At 45.5% G+C, this 17,421-nt stretch overlaps 1 protein-coding gene across 1 annotated transcript; it reads right to left on the bottom strand.

Annotated features, from left to right (window-relative positions):
* Nucleotides 1-11,897: 11,897 nt before the first annotated feature.
* Nucleotides 11,898-13,791, bottom strand: LOC149446782 (carbohydrate sulfotransferase 6-like). Its single transcript, XM_089652697.1, has one exon. It carries the CDS (start codon nt 13,789-13,791, stop codon nt 12,661-12,663), a length of 1,131 nt encoding a protein of 376 aa, XP_089508823.1. The 3' UTR covers nt 11,898-12,660.
* Nucleotides 13,792-17,421: the final 3,630 nt, after the last annotated feature.

Genomic DNA, 17,421 nt, shown 5'->3' on the forward strand with positions numbered 1-17,421 from the left:
GGACCCACCGCACCAGGAGGAACCCAGGACCCACCGCACCAGGAGGAACCCAGGACCCACCGCACCAGGAGGAACCCAGGACCCACCGCACCAAGTGGAACCCAGGACCCCCTGCACCAGGAGGAACCCAGGACCCACTGCACCAGGAAGAACCCAGGACCCACTGCACCAGGAGGAACCTAGGACCCACTGCACCAGGAGGAACCCAGGACCCACTGCACCAGGAGGAACCCAGGACCCACCGCACCAAGTGGAACCCAGGACCCACTGCACCAGGAGGAACCCAGGACCCACCGCACCAAGTGGAACCCAGGACCCACTGCACCAGGAGGAACCCAGAACTCACTGCACCAGCGTAGGGTCTGACAATGGGTCCAAGGACTTCATCCTGATACCTAATGGCAGTCAGGGTGCCATTGTCTAGCCTGTAGAGGTCTGTGCGTCCCTCCATGGATATGACTCTCCAGACCGTCAATGAAAACGAATTTGAATTTCGTTTAGTTATTTTGGAATCATTATTATTGTAATTTGGAAATTCGGATACATCCGAATCTCCGAATAACAAATCCATCTGAATTTTGATTCAGAACGAAACAAACTGCACATGTCTAATTATTAGAGTGGTTGTAAACCTCAGCCATGAAATATGAACAAAGCATATCCCTCTATAGTGTGTACTTGTCTCAATCCAGAGCAATAAGGCCTCATGTACACTGTTGCGTGAGTTTAGCAGCTTTTGGCGTTTTTTTTTTTGCCAAAAACCCTCAAAACTCAACTCAATAGAAGCCTGCGTGTCCATGTACACATAGGCACTTAGCAGAGTTTAGGGGCAGTTAAACGTCCCTCTCTTGAGCTCAGAAAAAATGGCGAATGCAGCAAAACCGCATGTAAACATTTGTAAACCGTCTATACGCTAGTCACATTTTGTGCTTGGGTGTTTATTCATGTTTGTAAAATACTTTGGCCAATCAAATAAATAGACGTCCAAGTGCTAAACGCGGGTAAACGCAGTTCTGCATTTATGTGCATTTTTCACCGCTTTTAGCATTTTTCTGTTGCCAGGAGAGCTAAACATCTAGGGGAGCTCTTGTGTACATGAGGCCTAAGTGTCATTTCTGTCTGCTGCCTCCTTCCTCTGTCATCAGCATGAGTCACTTCTCAAACGTTTTGCTGACACCAAGAGAAAAAAGGTGACGGGGGAAGCTCCAACACACAGCCTGTGATTGACAGCCTCAGCTCTGTTGCTGTGTGAAGGATGGGGGGGGGGTATCCCTTCCCTCCCCTCCAATCAGCTCTCACTGAACTCTGCAGAGTGTAATTTCAGCTCTCCGCCCTCTGCTTTCGGAAAGCTCAGACAAGCTGTATAAATTCTGGATTTTGAAAGACTGTAAAGAAGGGCTGCAGATAAACAGTTACAACCTATGTAGGAGGATTTGTTTCATCTCTGGATATGTGAGGGTTTACAACCACTCACGTGCCCCCGAGATTCAGGTAAGGAGGGGGGAAGATTGGGTTTTGGGGGTGTTGTGTGCAGCAATGCTTTATGTTACACCCGAAATACAGGTGGAACAAGGTTTAAAAAGTGGACCTTGCCTGTAATGCCTTTTCTTCAACATAAAATGACAGCTTAGGGCCCGGTGGATGTCCAAGGACCCCAATACAAACTATATCCTCATGCAGTGAACCAGGGGATAGCACACTTGGTAAAGGTTGTGCATGCGCCTGTCACTGCACAAAGGACAATGGATTTGTAGGCAGCTAGGGCTTGTTCACACTTGAGGCAAGTACTGCCGCTCCTCTGAAAAGTGATTCCCACTTAGATCACTTCTCCGAGGCACTTGACAGGGAGTCGATGACAGCACCAGCTGAACATGACCCCATTCAAGTGAATGGGGCCACACTGCAACCAGCTCACAATTGCATGCAATCACACAGTTTTAGGGGGTTAAAGCGGGAGATGAGGAGGCGGCATATCACTGCCTCACTGCTTGTTTTAGGCCCCTAAATACTGCACCACAGCTCCGCGGCCACGTGCATTGCATGCAAGAGCAGGTGGTTGTACAGTGGCCCCATTCACTTGCGTTCCGTGGACAGTAGTCCCCACGAAATGTGACAAGTGGTATAATTCTGGCGGCAAAGGATTTTGACACGTGTTCCCCCCCAGCCACTGCCCTTTCAGCTACCACTAGGCAAACTAGGCAGCTGCCTAAGGTGCAGCCATGGCCACTTTTTTCCCTACTCTCCACCATGACTGGATCTATTTCTGTTGTGCCCCCCCCCCAGGCCGGTCTGGACTCCATGGACTAGTTAGAGGAGGGATTTGGGGTATTTATCAGAGGTGGGGGGATTGAAGGAAGAGGATTGGTGCTGGCTTTGTGTTAGAAGAGGGGATTTGGAGGAGAATTTGTACTAGGAGGGGGATTGCAGGGGGGAGTTGTGCTAGCCAGAGGGGATTGGGGGAGTAAATGAGCTAGGAGAGGGAGTTGGGGGGATTTGTGTTAGGAGAGGGGATTGGGGGGGTAGTGGTGTTAGGAAGGGGATTAGGGGGAATTTGTACTAGGAGGGGGGATTTGGGGGGGGGGGGGATATGTGCTAAAAGAGGGAATGGGGGGTAGTGGTGTTAGGAAGGGGAAGGGGATTAGTGGGAATTTGTACTAGGAGGGGGGATTGGGGGGGGGGGAATATGTGCTAAAAGAGGGGATGGGGGGTAGTGGTGTTAGGAAGGGGAAGGGGATTAGTGGGAATTTGTACTAGGAGGGGGGATTGGGGGGGGATATGTGCTAAACGAGGGGATGGGGGGGTAGTGGTGCTAGGAAGGGGATTAGTGGGAATTTGTACTAGGAGGGGGGATTGGGGGGGGTATGTGCGAAAAGGGGGGATGGGGGGGTAGTGGTGTTAGGAAGGGGAAGGGGATTAGTGGGAATTTGTACTAGGAGGGGTGATTGGGGGGGATATGTGTTAAAAGAGGGGATGGGGGGTGCTAGGAGGGAGGTCTGGGGGGGGATTTGTGATAGGATTGGGGAATGGAAGGGGGGGAGATTTTGTGCTAGGAGGGGGAATTTGTGCTAGGAGAGGGGGATGGGGGGGTGGGTTTGTTGTAGGAGAGGGGGATTGGGGGGGATTGTGCTAGGAGGGGGGATTAGGAGGGATTTTGCTTGGAGGGGGGATTTGTGCGCGGAGAGAGGATTTGGGTGGGGAGGAAGGATTTGTGCTGGGAAGGATAATTTGGAGGGGGGTTTTGCTAGGGGGGGGGGGATTTAGAGGGATTTGTGCTAGGAGGCAGGATTGGGGGAATTTATGGTAGGTGGGGGGATTTGGGGGAGAGTATTTTTGCTAGAGTGGAATTTTTGAGGGGAAAGAGGTGTGTGCTAGGAGGGGTGAAGTAGAACTACATTTGAAGTTTTATTTTTTTGGGGGGGTGGGGGGATGCAAGCAGCTACTGTTGCCTAGGACACAAAATAGTCTAGCACTGGCCCTGGTTGGGGATGGTAAAAATGCAGTTCAACTGTGTGGTGTTACTGTCCTCCAACCACAAGCCAGCACAGACAAAGCAGATGGAGCAGCTTCTCTGGGTCTGTTGCAATCCTTATCAATGACAACTTAAGGGATCAGAAAGCCACAACTGGCACATCATCGGGGCCCGAGTCTTCTTCATCAGGGGCTCTAAAATGCAAAATGCCAACCAGGTTCCTCATTTCTGGTTATGGCCCACCTCTTACCTTCTCATTGTTCTTACTATTGGCCCATCACTGTAATGGGTGACCTTACTAACCAATAGAAATGAAGGGGTGGGCAAGGGCACCCCGAAATACATGCAGCTATGACACAGCATAGAGAGGCCCGCTGCCCCTTATTTATTATTAATATATTCATTTCCGGAGCGTTTCATGGACAATGACAAGCACGTCCTGCCTGTTTCCTGGAAGCCTGGATTTAATTAACTAACCAGACAAGTGGAGTATTCTCTCTCTGAGTCTTTCAGCTCTGTGTAATCTGATCTCTCCTACTATTCTCCTTTGTTTTATAGTAGGCTGGAGGAAGCATCCCAGATCTTGCATTTAAGTCGTCACCTGGAAAGTTTGGAATGTGTGATTAGACCTCATCCCTTTAAACCTGAACACGTATTAATGGCACGGCTTCTGTGGCTGATTAGGATGGTAATTAAACTCACCTAGTGCCGTAACTGCAATAAATTAGCCCCAGAACCTGTGTAATTAATAATTGTTCCGGTTTAAAGGGATGAGGTGGCAACCCAAGCTTAGACCCAAAGATTTTACTTAGATCGTGTGTCAATGAGAGTGATAATTCCCTGTCATTAAGAAGTAAATCACTGCCAGACGATGCACATACATTATATTGCCAGAAGTATTGGCCCCGCCCTCCAAATCATGTGATTCAGGTGTTCCAATCCCCTCCATGGCCACAGGTGTATACAATCAAGCCCCTAGGCATGCAGACTGCTTCTACAAACATTGGTGAAAGAATGGGTCGCTCTCAGGAGCTCAGTGACTCCAAGCGTGGTCCCGTGATAGGTGGTCACCTGGGCAATAAGTCCATCCGTGACATTTCCTGGCTACTAAATATTTCACGCTCAACTGTTAGTGGGATTATAACAAAGTGGAAGCAACTGGGAACAACAGCAACTCAGCCACCAAGTGGTAGGCCAGGTCACATGACAGGGCGGGGTCAGTGCATGCTGAAGCACACAGTGCGCAGAAGTCAACCAACTGTCTGCAGAGTCAATAGCTAAAGACCTCCAAACTTGGTGTGGCCACAACAACAGTGCATAGAGAGCTTCATGGAATGGGTTGCCATGGCCGAGCAGCTGCATCCAAGCCTTACATCACCAAGTGCAATGCAAAGCGTCGCATGCCGTGGTGTAAAGCATGCCGCCACTGGACTCTAGAGCAGTGGAGAAGTGTTCTCTAGAGCGCCCAATCACGGTTTTCTGTCTGGCAATCCGATAGACGTGTCTGGGTTTGACGGTTGCCAGGAGAATGGTACTTGCCTGACTGCACTGTGCCAAGTGTAAAGTTTGGTGGTGGGGGGATTATGGTGTGGGGTTGTTTTTCAGGGTTTGGACTTGGCCCCCTAATTCCAGTGAAGGGAACTCTTAAGTCATCAGTATACCAAGATATTTTGGACAATTTCATGCTTCCAACTTTGTGGGAAGAGTTTGGGGATAGCCCCTTCCTGTTCCAACATGACTGCTCACCAGTGCACAAAGCAAGGTCCATAAAGACATGGAGGAGCCAGTTTGGGGTGGAGGAACTTGACTGGCCTGCACAGAGTCCTGACCTCAACCCCATAGAACACCTTTGGGATGAATTAGAGTGGAGACTGCGAGCCAGGCCTCCTCCCCCGACATCAGTCTCTGACCTCACAAATGTGCTTCTGGAAGAATGGTCCAACCTTTCCATAGACACCCTCCTAAACCTTGTGGACGGCCTTCCCAGAAGAGTTGAAGCTGTTATAGCTGCAAAGGGCGGGGCCAACTCAATATTGAACCCTACGGACTAAGACTGGGGGGCCATTAAAGGTCATGTGCGGGGAAAGGCCGGCCGACCAATACTTTTGACAATATAGTCTATGTCAATTCCAATCCTACATGCTATTAGATTCTTTGCATTTTTACCTTGAATAATTGAGACTCCTTGACTATGTCCAATGGTCCTGTCTCTGCTACGATATAGGGGTGGGGTGTCCTTCCTTTGTCTCCTTCCTTTGTCCTTTCCTTTTAGCTGTGTGTGTAATCTGATCTCCCTTGTTATTCAGTTCAGTTTTACAACACCCATTCAGGGTAGGTTCACACTTACGGCTGGTTGCGGGAAGCACACCTGTCCCCACATCCGTAACCATGCGCAGCAGAATCACATGCTCTTGCGCTGGGCGCGCTGGGCTGTCATTCATTCACAATTGCGGGTGCAGGAACAGCGGGGAAATCACATAGTCAAAAAGACAATGCAGTTTGCTCGCAGCCGTATTTTCAAAGAGGTGCATGCACTTTTTTTTTGCGAAATTGCAGACACAGCAGCCTATTCAAATGAATGGGCTGCCATGCCCAAGCAAAAGCAGATCACACAGCCCACAGTAGTGTGAACCGAGCCTCCAGCAGCCGTTTATCTTGCTTGGAACTCGACTATCTTCTGGTTGCAGTGATATCTCCATTATATTCATAAACAATATTTTGCATTTACTTGAGTAAATAATACAAGTAATTAAAAAAAAGATAATAAAAATATTGTTTGGAATCTGGTGCAGATCTGTAACCAATCAGCTTCCAGGTTTAATTGTCAACGCTTAACCGCTTCCCGTCCGCCCTATAGCAGAAGTACTGCTACAGGGCTGCACAGGTACGCAAAATCACGTAAATATACGTGATTTCGCATTTCTGGGAAGGGGGCACGCGGCGCATGCGTGCGCCCTACCCGTTCCGCCATCCGCGTCTGTCAATCACCGGCTTCCGGACGGTGACTACTTAGCGGTGCCCGGTGATTGCCGAGAATCTCCGCTGTGGGGGAGAACTGTTTGTAAACAAAACAGTTCTCTCCCCTGTCAGCTCCTGCACACTGCTTTGCATGGCTCTGCATAGCAGAGCCATGCAAAGCAGTGTGCTTACAGTGAAGCACAAACACACAACTCATGTTAACCCCTTCCTGTTTATGGTGTTTTACAGTCCACATCCCACCTGCAATTGAGCACAGATGAGAGAGAGAAAGCAGCAGGTCTCCTTAGTAAAACAGCACACAATAAAACACTCCCTAACACACAATTAACCCTTTGATTGCCCATCATGTTAACCCCATCCTGCCCAGTGCAATTAGTACCTTGGCAGTGCTTTTATTAGCACTGATCGCTGTATTGGTGTCACTTGGGATGTCAGTGACACCAAGTTAGTTCCCCCCCAGTGTCAGAATGCCTGCCACAGTCCCGCTATAAGTCCCTGGTCGCCGCTATTACTAGTAAAAATATTTTAAAAAATCCCAGTATATATACCGCCATTTGTAGACACTATAACGTTCACGTAAACCAATTAATTTACATGTATTGGATTTTTTTTTTTTCTATCAAAGACATTTTGACCTCAATTTTTGATAAAATTAGATTTTTTACATTTTTTTTACTGAACATGTTTAATAGAAAAAGTCCAGAATATTGTTTTTTTTTCTTAAGCGCAAAAAAAAAAGGATGTAAATTTCATTTGGGTGCAGCGTTGCATGACCACACAATTGTAACGCAGCGCCGTAACCAGGGGCGGACTGACAATTCATGGGGCCCCCGGGCAATAGGGGATCATGGGGCCCCTGTGTCCTTGCCCAAACTCAAAAAAGTCTATGAAAATGGTACCAGGGGTATCTCATGGGGCCCCCTACTGACCCCGGGCCCTCGAGTTTCCAAATGGTCAGTCCGCCCCTGGCCGTAACGCAAAAAATGGCCTGGTTAGGAAGGGCGGTAAATCCTCTGGAGGGTGAGGGGTTAATTGAATAAGTTGTAGTTAGAAGCTGATTGGCTACCATACACAGTTGCACCGGATTCTGAGCGCTCCCTCTAAAAATAACTGCGTGAAGCAATGTGAGCAGATAATTCCGTCATTCAATACCTTTACTAATGCAGCAAATACTATTGTAGGAGTATAATGTAATAAAATGACATCATTGATGGGTCATAAACTCAGCTCCGCTCTACACAAGGTGAGGTCACATTTGTACAATAGTGATTCTTCTACATTTTCTTTTTTGTCTGAACTGATCCCAGTTACACCTCAGCCCAGGTTCACACTGATGAGGTGCGGAATTCGTAGCATTTTCTGTGCAAATTCCACACCCCATCAGAATCACACCCCGTTCATGCGAACCACTGCGGGTGTGTATGTTAAGTTAACAACACCCCAAAATCAGTTCATAAAACTCAGTGTGATGTGCAGAATCGGATCGCATAGGTGTGGATACTCATGCCATCCGATTCTAATGCGGACGAACAAAAGGGTCCTGCACCTTTTTGGTGCCAATGTGGTGCAATCTGAGCCACACAAAATGTATGGTGCAAATCGCACCGCACAGAATTCGCATGTGATTTGCACAGGAATGCGGTGCGGTTCCTGTGCGAATCACATGCGATATGTCGTACCACAGAAGTGTGAACCCGGGCTCAATGTGAAATCCACTTTTAGAACGCTCCTGGATTGTCGTATTTATGGCGTTCCAAATGGCTGACACTCCAAAAAGAATATATTTTCATGCAACGTTACTGGGTTGTTTTTCTCTGGTGTTAAATTATTAAACTTTTTTGACCAAACCAATTTTTTCTTTATTTTTGCGCTTTGTAAAGATTTGAAGATTGTAACTCAAAAGAGAAACCACTTGCTGAACGCTGTACCTACAGTATATACAGTGCTGTGAAAAAAGTATTTTCCCCTTTCCTGATTTTTTTTTTTTTTGCATATTTTTCTACACTTTAAATGATTTAGATCATCAAACAAATTTTAATATTGCACAAAGATAACCCGAGTAAATACCAAATGCAGTTTTTAAATGGTGATTTAATTTATTAAGGGAAAAGAGCTGGCCAAACCTGCCTGATAATCTGAATCATTTAAAGCAGTGTTTTTCAACCTTTTTTGTGCAAAGGCACACTTTTTTCATGAAAAAAATCACGAGGCACACCACCATTAGAAAATGTTAAAAAAAATTACCTCTGTGCCTATATTGACTATATATAAAGTAATTCTCTTGAATAGTAATCAAACACAAAGAAATTATTTTATAATTATTTCATCCCCCCATATAGTATTTCATCCCTCATACAGTAATTCATCCCTCATATAGTAATTCATCCCCCATATAGTATTTCATCCCTCATATAGTATTTCATCCCCCCATATAGTATTTCATCCCTCATATAGTATTTCATCCCTCATATAGTATTTCATCCCCCCATATAGTATTTCATCCCTCATATAGTAATTCATCCCCCCATATAGTATTTCATCCCCCCATATAGTATTTCATCCCCCCATATAGTATTTCATCCCTCATATAGTAATTCATCCCTGATATAGTAATTCATCCCCCATATAGTATTTCATCCCCCCATATAGTATTTCATCCCTCATAAAGTAATTCATCCCTCATATAGTATTTCATCCCCCACAGTACTATTCCCCCCCCCCCCTTCTAGTAAGCCAAGTCCCCCGTGTCAATTCACTTACCTTTTGCGTTCCTCTCGCTGTCTTCCCGCGCCGTTCGGGTCTTCAGGGCGGACTGTGAGAGGAGCCTAGCTCCCCTCCCCTCACGTTCGGCACGCTGCCCCGCCTACACACATCCTGACAGCCACATCCGCAAGCCGGATTAAAAGGTCCGCGCGGACTTTTGGGGCTGCCAACCGAGAGGAGGCAGGGGAGCGGCCGACCGAGAGGAGGGAGGGGAGCAGGCGCCCGGCACACAGAAGAGCCGCATTAGACTGGGTAAAGAGCCGCATGTGGCTCGCGAGCCGCGGCTTGCCGACCACTGAATCATTAGATTCTAATGATTGGTCTATTTGTGAGCCGAAGCCACATGTTACAGATGAAATTGGAATTTTTCCCACGGCACACCAGACAATATCTCACGGCACACTAGTGTGCCGCGGCACAGTGGTTGAAAAACGCTGATTTAAAGGACCCTGCATTCACTATATCCAGTCTCCCCGGACCCTGCATTCACTATATCCAGTCTCCTCGGACCCTGCATTCACTATATCCACTCTCCTCGGACCCTGCATTCACTATATCTGGTCTCCCTGGACCCTGCATTCACTATATCCGCTCTCCCCGGACCCTGCATTCACTATATCCGGTCTCCCCGGACCCTGCATTCACTATATCTGGTCTCCCCGGACCCCGCATTCACTATATCAGTTCTCCCCAGACCCTGAATTCACTATATCTGGTCTCCCCGGACCCTGCATCCACTATATCCGGTGTCCCCAGACCCTGCAGTCACTATATCCGCTCTCCCCGGACCCTGCATTCACTATATCCGCTCTCCCCAGACCCTGCATTCACTATATCTGGTCTCCCGAGACCCTGCATTCACTATATCCGCTCTCCCCGGACCCTGCATTCACTATATCCGGTGTCCCTGGACCCTGCATTCACTATATCCGGTCTCCCCGGACCCTGCATTCACTATATCCGGTCTCCCCGGACCCTGCATTTGCTATATCCCGTCTCCCAGGACCCTGCATTCACTATATCTGGTCTCCCCGGACCCTGCATTCACTATATCCGATCTCCCTGGACCCTGCATGCACTATATCCAGTCTCCCAGAACCCTGCATTCACTCTATCTGGTCTCCCAGAACCCTGCATTCACTCTATCTGGTCTCCCTGAACCCTGCATTCACTATATCTGGTCTCCCCAGACCCTACATTCACTATATCCGGTCTCCCCGGACCCTGCATTCACTATAGCCGCTCTCCCCGGGCCCTGCATTCACTATATCCGATCTCCCCGGACCCTGCATTCACTATATCTGGTCTCCCCGGACCCTGCATTCACTATAGCCACTCTCCCCGGTCCCTGCATTCACTATAGCCGCTCTCCCCGGACCCTGCATTCACTATAGCCGCTCTTCTCAGACCCTGCATTCACTATATCCGGTCTCCCCGGACCCTGCATTCACTATATCCGCTCTCCCCGGACCCTGCATTCACTATATCCGGTCTCCCCGGACCCTGCATTCACTATATCTGGTCTCCCAGGACCCCGCGTTCACTACATATGGTCTCCCCGCACCCTGAATTCACTATATCTGGTCTCCCAGGACCCCGCGTTCACTATATCTGGTCTCCCCAGACCCTGCGTTCACTACATATGGTCTCCCCGGACCCTGCATTCACTATATCCGGTCTCCCCGGACCCTGCATTCACTACATCTGGTCTCCCACAGTACTCAGAACATGGAAATGCAATTATTTTAATAAATATAAACGGCTGAATACCTTTTCTCATCAGCAGTATATAGCAGTCTTGTGACTTCTATCAGTGTCCAATAGAGCACTGGTTAAAGTTTATAGGAGTTTTCATTATCCCCTGCTTGTCCTATGAGGCTGCAGGACCCCTGACCCTCTGTCTGGACAGTGCTGATTGGCCCTGTGCTGATCACATGCACTCTCCCAAGAAAAAAAGAACTCTTTAGCAATAGACACCAAACTGAGCATGTGCAGCTTGCCTCCAAGGCACTATTCTATCAGCAGTTGGATTGGGTACAGTAGAAGTAGGGGAGGATCAGAGAAGACAGGCTCAAACGTCCTTTTTTACACAATGCAGAAGATTAATCCTTTTGGTTTCACAGTGAGTATAAAGAAAAAATCAGGAAGGGGGCAAATAGTTTTCCACAGCACTGTATGTGGTTATATGTATCTGCAGCCATGGGCTTGGTGTCATTCTTTACAGCTGGTTATTGGCTCTTTAGTAAAAGTGATCAGGACAGCTCAATAGCCGCCCAATCACTTGTACTGAACCAAGAAGGGACACCCCCCCTTCCCTTCCTGCAACCACCACAGGTGATTTCAGGGTTCTCCTGTTCCTCCAGGGTGCCCAGGACCATGGTAAATGGCTGGAACAACTTCACACAGAGGAGATGGGTAAACATCAGTTCCTCAATCTCTTTCATGACTAATGAAGCCAGAAGCAACGATTATTTTGTCACTTTTGGTTTTTTGAGCTGTATGGTGGCTGTTATAATCAGGAAAGAAGCTAATTAATCTTGATTAGCTGCTTCAGACGCCAAGGTAGACATTGGGGGTCTAATAGAAACCTCATGTCCCCATAAGAAGGACTTGTCACCTGCCCAAAGCTATCACATAGGGGGCTTGTTAGCCCCCTGGAGATTGCAATAAAGTTGAATGAAAAAAATTAAGTAAAAAAATAAATACATTTTAATAAATTAAAAATAATTTAAAAAAATTGAAATCAGCCTGTCTCCCCATGTATACCCCCAAATGAGGTATCACCACGAACGACAGAGTGAGAATAATAATTCTAGAGCCATAATTCAAGATTAACATCTACACTGATAAAATCTTCTAAAGAGTCACCTATAAACCTAGTTTGTTGCCATTTCACAGTTTTGAGTCTTGGCATATTTGGTATCTATTTACTTGATGTAATATAAAATGTTATATTTTTACAAAAAATGGGTATTATATTGTGTTTTTGTACTAAAATTAATTATAGTGTGTTTTTTCCTGAAAATTTGTGTTTGATAAGTGGCTGTACAAATATATTGTTAAAACAGCAGCCACCATTTTCTTCTCCGGGGATTTCTGCTTTCAGAAAATATAATGTTTAGGGGTGCTAAGTAACAGATTTTAACATGTGTGCGAAAAATTTAAAAATTTCCACAGGTTAAGCTGTAGATTTAAAAAACATGTAAAACAACTTTCAGAATGATACTAACATGTTAAAATGTCTGCAATATTTTAGTGATTGGGTTGTGTCTAATTTAAGGCCCCAGAGCCAACTGGATTGTCATCACTCAAGTCTTTTGGTACCATTGGACTCAAGCATTAATCGGAACATAGCTGGGCAGACCATTTGGATTACTTCTTTGTTGTATTCTGTGTAATATTGTTCCAGCCCACAAAAAATGGTTCCATCCATTAGGTACACACAAGTGCTATTGATTGTCTTTTACATCTGTCATTACATTGAATTTTAGATCACGCTGCTCTTTCATAGTCCTGACTGGTATGTATCCAAAAACTTCCATGGCCTTCTCACATTGTTCTTGAATTTCCTGCACTAGTCTGTGGTCGAGACCATCTCTCCATTTTTGAATGACCTGTTTGGAGTTCTCAGCAAAGCTCATGAATCTAGTTTGTGTTGGTCGGCGTTGGTGAGTGACATTGTATAACCAATCCTTAAGATTTTCAGTGAGGCTGAGACCCGCAAAGTTGTAAATCTTCTCAACCGTTGACAAGGGTTTTCTTGCCAGATCTTCATGCCGTACCAACATATAAAATCCTGGCAAAGATATGTCCACTTTTTTGCTGAACTCGTTAATTGCAACTTGAGCCCTACAGATATTGGCCATAACATTGGTGACGTTGGGAGCACCCTGTTTGTTTTCCCAGTTTTCTGTGTCTCTGACCACTATGAGATCTTCATCCTTGAGAGGAAAGCTCAGCCGTGAAAAAGCCACAGCTCGAGGGTCTCTTACGAGGTGGACAATCCTAAGGTCTAGCTTGGTATCCTGGAGGAGTGGAAGAAGAACACCAAGGTCAAATACTCGAACTGTTTTTAGTACAACGTGTTTGTGGACTTTACAGGCTTGGGTCATCTTTTCCAAGGGGGCATGACCACACCGTTGGAAGCACGAAGGCCGGTCATACTCTGTATCCATGGCAAAGGATTCACAGGCTGGTGGTGAACATAAAGCCCGACTTTCTGACCAAAAGTGAAGATCGGTTATGTAACGCCCATTTCGGGGAAGGTAGTCATGCAGAGGAGACATATCACAGTTAAACAGAGAGTGTAGGAGATCTCGTACAGGGTAGTGGAGAAGACTTGCTTTTTCGCGGGGAAATTTAACCCAAACCATCCTTGCTGGCTCATAGACATAGAAAACACTGGGGTGATGATTTAATATCTGGCCAAGGAAAGAAGAGCCAGAGCGCCAGGATGATAGGATGAGGATGTGGATTTGTTTCTCGTGTCTTTTCTCCATGTTTGCTTTCATGTATAAAAGCGAGGTGAACAAAAGAACAGAGCCAATCATGAGTCGAAGGAGTGTCATCCGAAAGGCCATTCTATAAGAAATAAGAGAAAATGTGTTGAAAGAGGCTCTTTTGTGAACATGAAAACAAAATCAGAATTTTGTATTTACCGTAAAAACCTATTACTTGAAGTCCAATCACAAAGGACTGTAAAATAGTTGATTAGTAGTTGTGCTTCTGCCTTCAGGAGGTTTGGATACTGGTACAATAAAAACATAAAAATGAAGCCAGCCCCTGCATATTGCTGGTTCCCATGGTCATGCCTCGGCTTTGTGAACAAGTAGTACTTACGGACAATAACATAGAGGGGTGGGGCCTGTGCCTGTGTGTGGACTCCCAAAAAAGATTTTACAGTAAGTAAAACAAATTTTTTTTTTATTTATCGTCCATTGAAGGACACTAAATTAGGCTACAACATCCAAAAGCAATCCAACTGAGGGGTGGACAAAACCACTAGGGAAACCAGCAGAAGTGGAATTTACCCACTTGCCACCCAGTCATAGTAAATTTACTGTGACCGGGCAGCAACTACAGGCTCAGCAACATAAATAAACATTGCAAGCTTGCTTCCGGGCTTGGGGTGTACACATGGTTGGACACAGTGTTATTTTCTCAGCAGGTGTCAATGATTTTGGCTGAGACCTGCTCATCAGTTGTGTCCAATCACGGCACAGAGTCCTGTGTTTAAAAACACACAGGTCTCTATACACAGAGCATTCATCTGACTGTTTCTTCTCCCTGCAAAGCAGGGATAAAAAAAGCAGCCATATCTCTTAATAAAAGCAGCACATATTACACACATTACACTTGGTAGGCACACAGTTAACCTCTTGATGTTAACAGCTCGCTGTAAATATGCTGCAAAGCAGGGAGAAAAAAACTGCCATATCTCTTAGTAAAAGCAGCACATATTACACACATTACACTTGGTAGGCACACAGTTAACCCCTTGATGTTAACAGCTCGCTGTAAATATGCTGCAAAGCAGGGAGAAAAAAAACTGCCATATCTCTTAGTAAAAGCAGCACATATTACACACATTACACTTGGTAGGCACACAGTTAACCCCTTGATGTTAACAGCTCGCTGTAAATATGCTGCAAAGCAGGGAGAAAAAAAACTGCCATATCTCTTAGTAAAAGCAGCACATATTACACACATTACACTTGGTAGGCACACAATTAACCCCTTGATGTTAACAGCTCGCTGTAAATATACTGCAAAGCAGGGAGAATAAAAACAGCCAGATCAGAAAGTAAAAGCAGCACATATTTCACATAATTAGGTACACAGCTAACCCCTTGATAAAAAAAATCAGTCATATCTCTTAATAAAAGCAGCACATATTACACACATTACACTTGGTATGCACACAGTTAACCCCTTGATTGCCCCTTAATGTTAACCTCTTCCCAGCCAGTGTCATTAGTACAGTGACAATGTACAGTATTATATCTGATCACTATATTAGTATCACTATTGATGTTAGTGTCAATTAGTATACCTCCCAGCGAGGGTCTGTTAGTGCCAGATTGCCCGTCACACTTTCACAGTCCCACTATAAGTCACTGATTACCACCATTACCAGTATTGCGTCATAGCAGTGTAATTTCATGTATATGTACCATAGTTTGTAGACTGTGTAACGTTTACACAAACCAATTAATATACACTTATTGGGATTTTGTTTTACCAAAGACATGTAGCAGAATACATTTTGGCCTAAATTTATGAAGAAATTATAATTTTTTTTTTATTGAATATGTTTTATAACCGAAAGTAGAAAATATTGTTTGTTTGTTTTTCCCCAAAAAGTTTGGTCTTTTCTCCTTTATATAATAAAAATATAAAAAAATCAAGTGGTGATCAAATACCACCAAAAGAAAGCTCTATTGGTGTAAAAAAAATGATATAAATTTAATTTGGGTACAGTTTTGCATGACAGTTAAAGTAGCGCAGTGCTGAAATGCAAAAATGCCCTGGTCATGAAGGGGATAAAGGTCAAGTGGTTAACTAGCATCAGCACCTAATGAATAACAGTTTATTAAGGTGGGGAAAGATGATGTCAAGTGAAGACAACTATGATCAACCTGGTGTTCCAGATCAGAAATTCTAACAAACAAATGACCTTGACCAGTAAAGTGGAGGACAAGTGTCATCAACTGTGAGGGAAGTATGGGTGGAGCTACACTACCCAAAGAGGACAACTTTGACCAGCTGTTACGTTGATCAACCAAAGGAAGGCTTGACTTCAGGGAAAGGGAACCAGGACATACAATATGTCCATAAAAGTAAAAAAAAAGAGTAGAAATCATTACCCAAATCTAGAGAAGACATCTAACTTACGTCATTAAAGATATTTATTCGGAGTCTCAGATGGCAAAGTAAGACCTGATCATCTGTCAGGATTAGGTTTGCCACCTCATTCCTTTAAAACTGAACACATATTAATTACACAGGTTTTGAGGCTAATATAATGCAGATGAGGTACTAAGTGAATTTAATTACCACCTTAATCAGCCACCTAACCTGTGTCATTAGTATGTGTTCGGTTTTAAAGGGATGAGGTGGCAACCCTAGTCAGGATACAACTAACAAATGAGCCTGTAAGAAAAAATAACAGGCGGCCTCCCATAGATGGGGGTGAGTTTTTATGTAGGGCTGAACAGAAGAGGTTGAGTATTTATGGCATCTAGATCGGAATAAAAAAAGACCATGTATGTCTACAAGGAACTGCTGTAAAAGTAGAGAAAGTATGGGGTTGATCCACCTCATCAACAGATGTTCTTTGGTGGGGCAGGTTTACATTCCAAGCACCAGACAGACCAGGAATAACATGGTTAATAGCAGAGCCCAAACGGCACCTACCCTTGAAGGGAGAGTAAATTTAATACTCCTTAAGGGTACCTACAGCTTCCCTGGAATGGAGCCAAAGTGCTCTATGCATATGTAGCGCTACCCTCTTAGGAGCTTTTTGGGTCCCTGTGAGCTCTGCACAGACAGGCAACATGCATTTTCCACTCTTGCATCCACAGTCAGTAAACAGTCCATGAGTTTGGTTTTTGTTGTTTTATTTGGGGTTAATAACTTGGATAGGGTCTAGGGCAGCAATGGGCAAACTACGGCCCGCGGGCCGTATACGGCCCGGCGGACCTTTTAATCCGGCCCGCGGAGCTAGGCTCCCGCTAGGCTCCTCTCACAGTCCGCCCTGATGACCGGTGTAGCATGAAAATCTGTCTCCTATGAGGATCTGTCCCCCTCGACGTATCTGCGCATGTGCCGGAGATCGCCGATCGGCTGCTAATGCCTGAAACTGGCACATGCGCAGATACGTCGAGGGGGACAGATCCTCATAGGAGACAGATTTTCATGCTACACCGGAACGGCACGGGAACACGGCGAGAGGAACGCGCGGAGCAAAGGTAAGTGAATTGACACAGGGGGGACTTGGGGACTTAATATGGGGGATGAATTAATATGGGGGATGAATTACTATAGGGGGGATGAATTAATATGGGGAATGAATTACTATAGGGGGGATGAATTACTATGGGGAATGAATTACTATAGGGGGGATGAATTACTATATGGGGGATGAATTACTATGGGGGATGAATTACTATGGGGGATGAATTACTATATGGGGGATGAATTACTATGGG

The sequence above is a fragment of the Staurois parvus genome, unplaced genomic scaffold, assembly GCF_062004578.1.
Source record: "Staurois parvus isolate SC_StPar_1 unplaced genomic scaffold, SC_StPar_1.0 ptg000690l, whole genome shotgun sequence".
Classification (NCBI taxonomy): Eukaryota; Metazoa; Chordata; class Amphibia; order Anura; family Ranidae; genus Staurois; species Staurois parvus.

Coding starts and splice junctions, on each gene's coding strand:
- LOC149446782 (XM_089652697.1), bottom strand. CDS start 13,791: ATGGCCTTTCGGATGACACTCCTTCGACTCATGATTGGCTCTGTTCTT.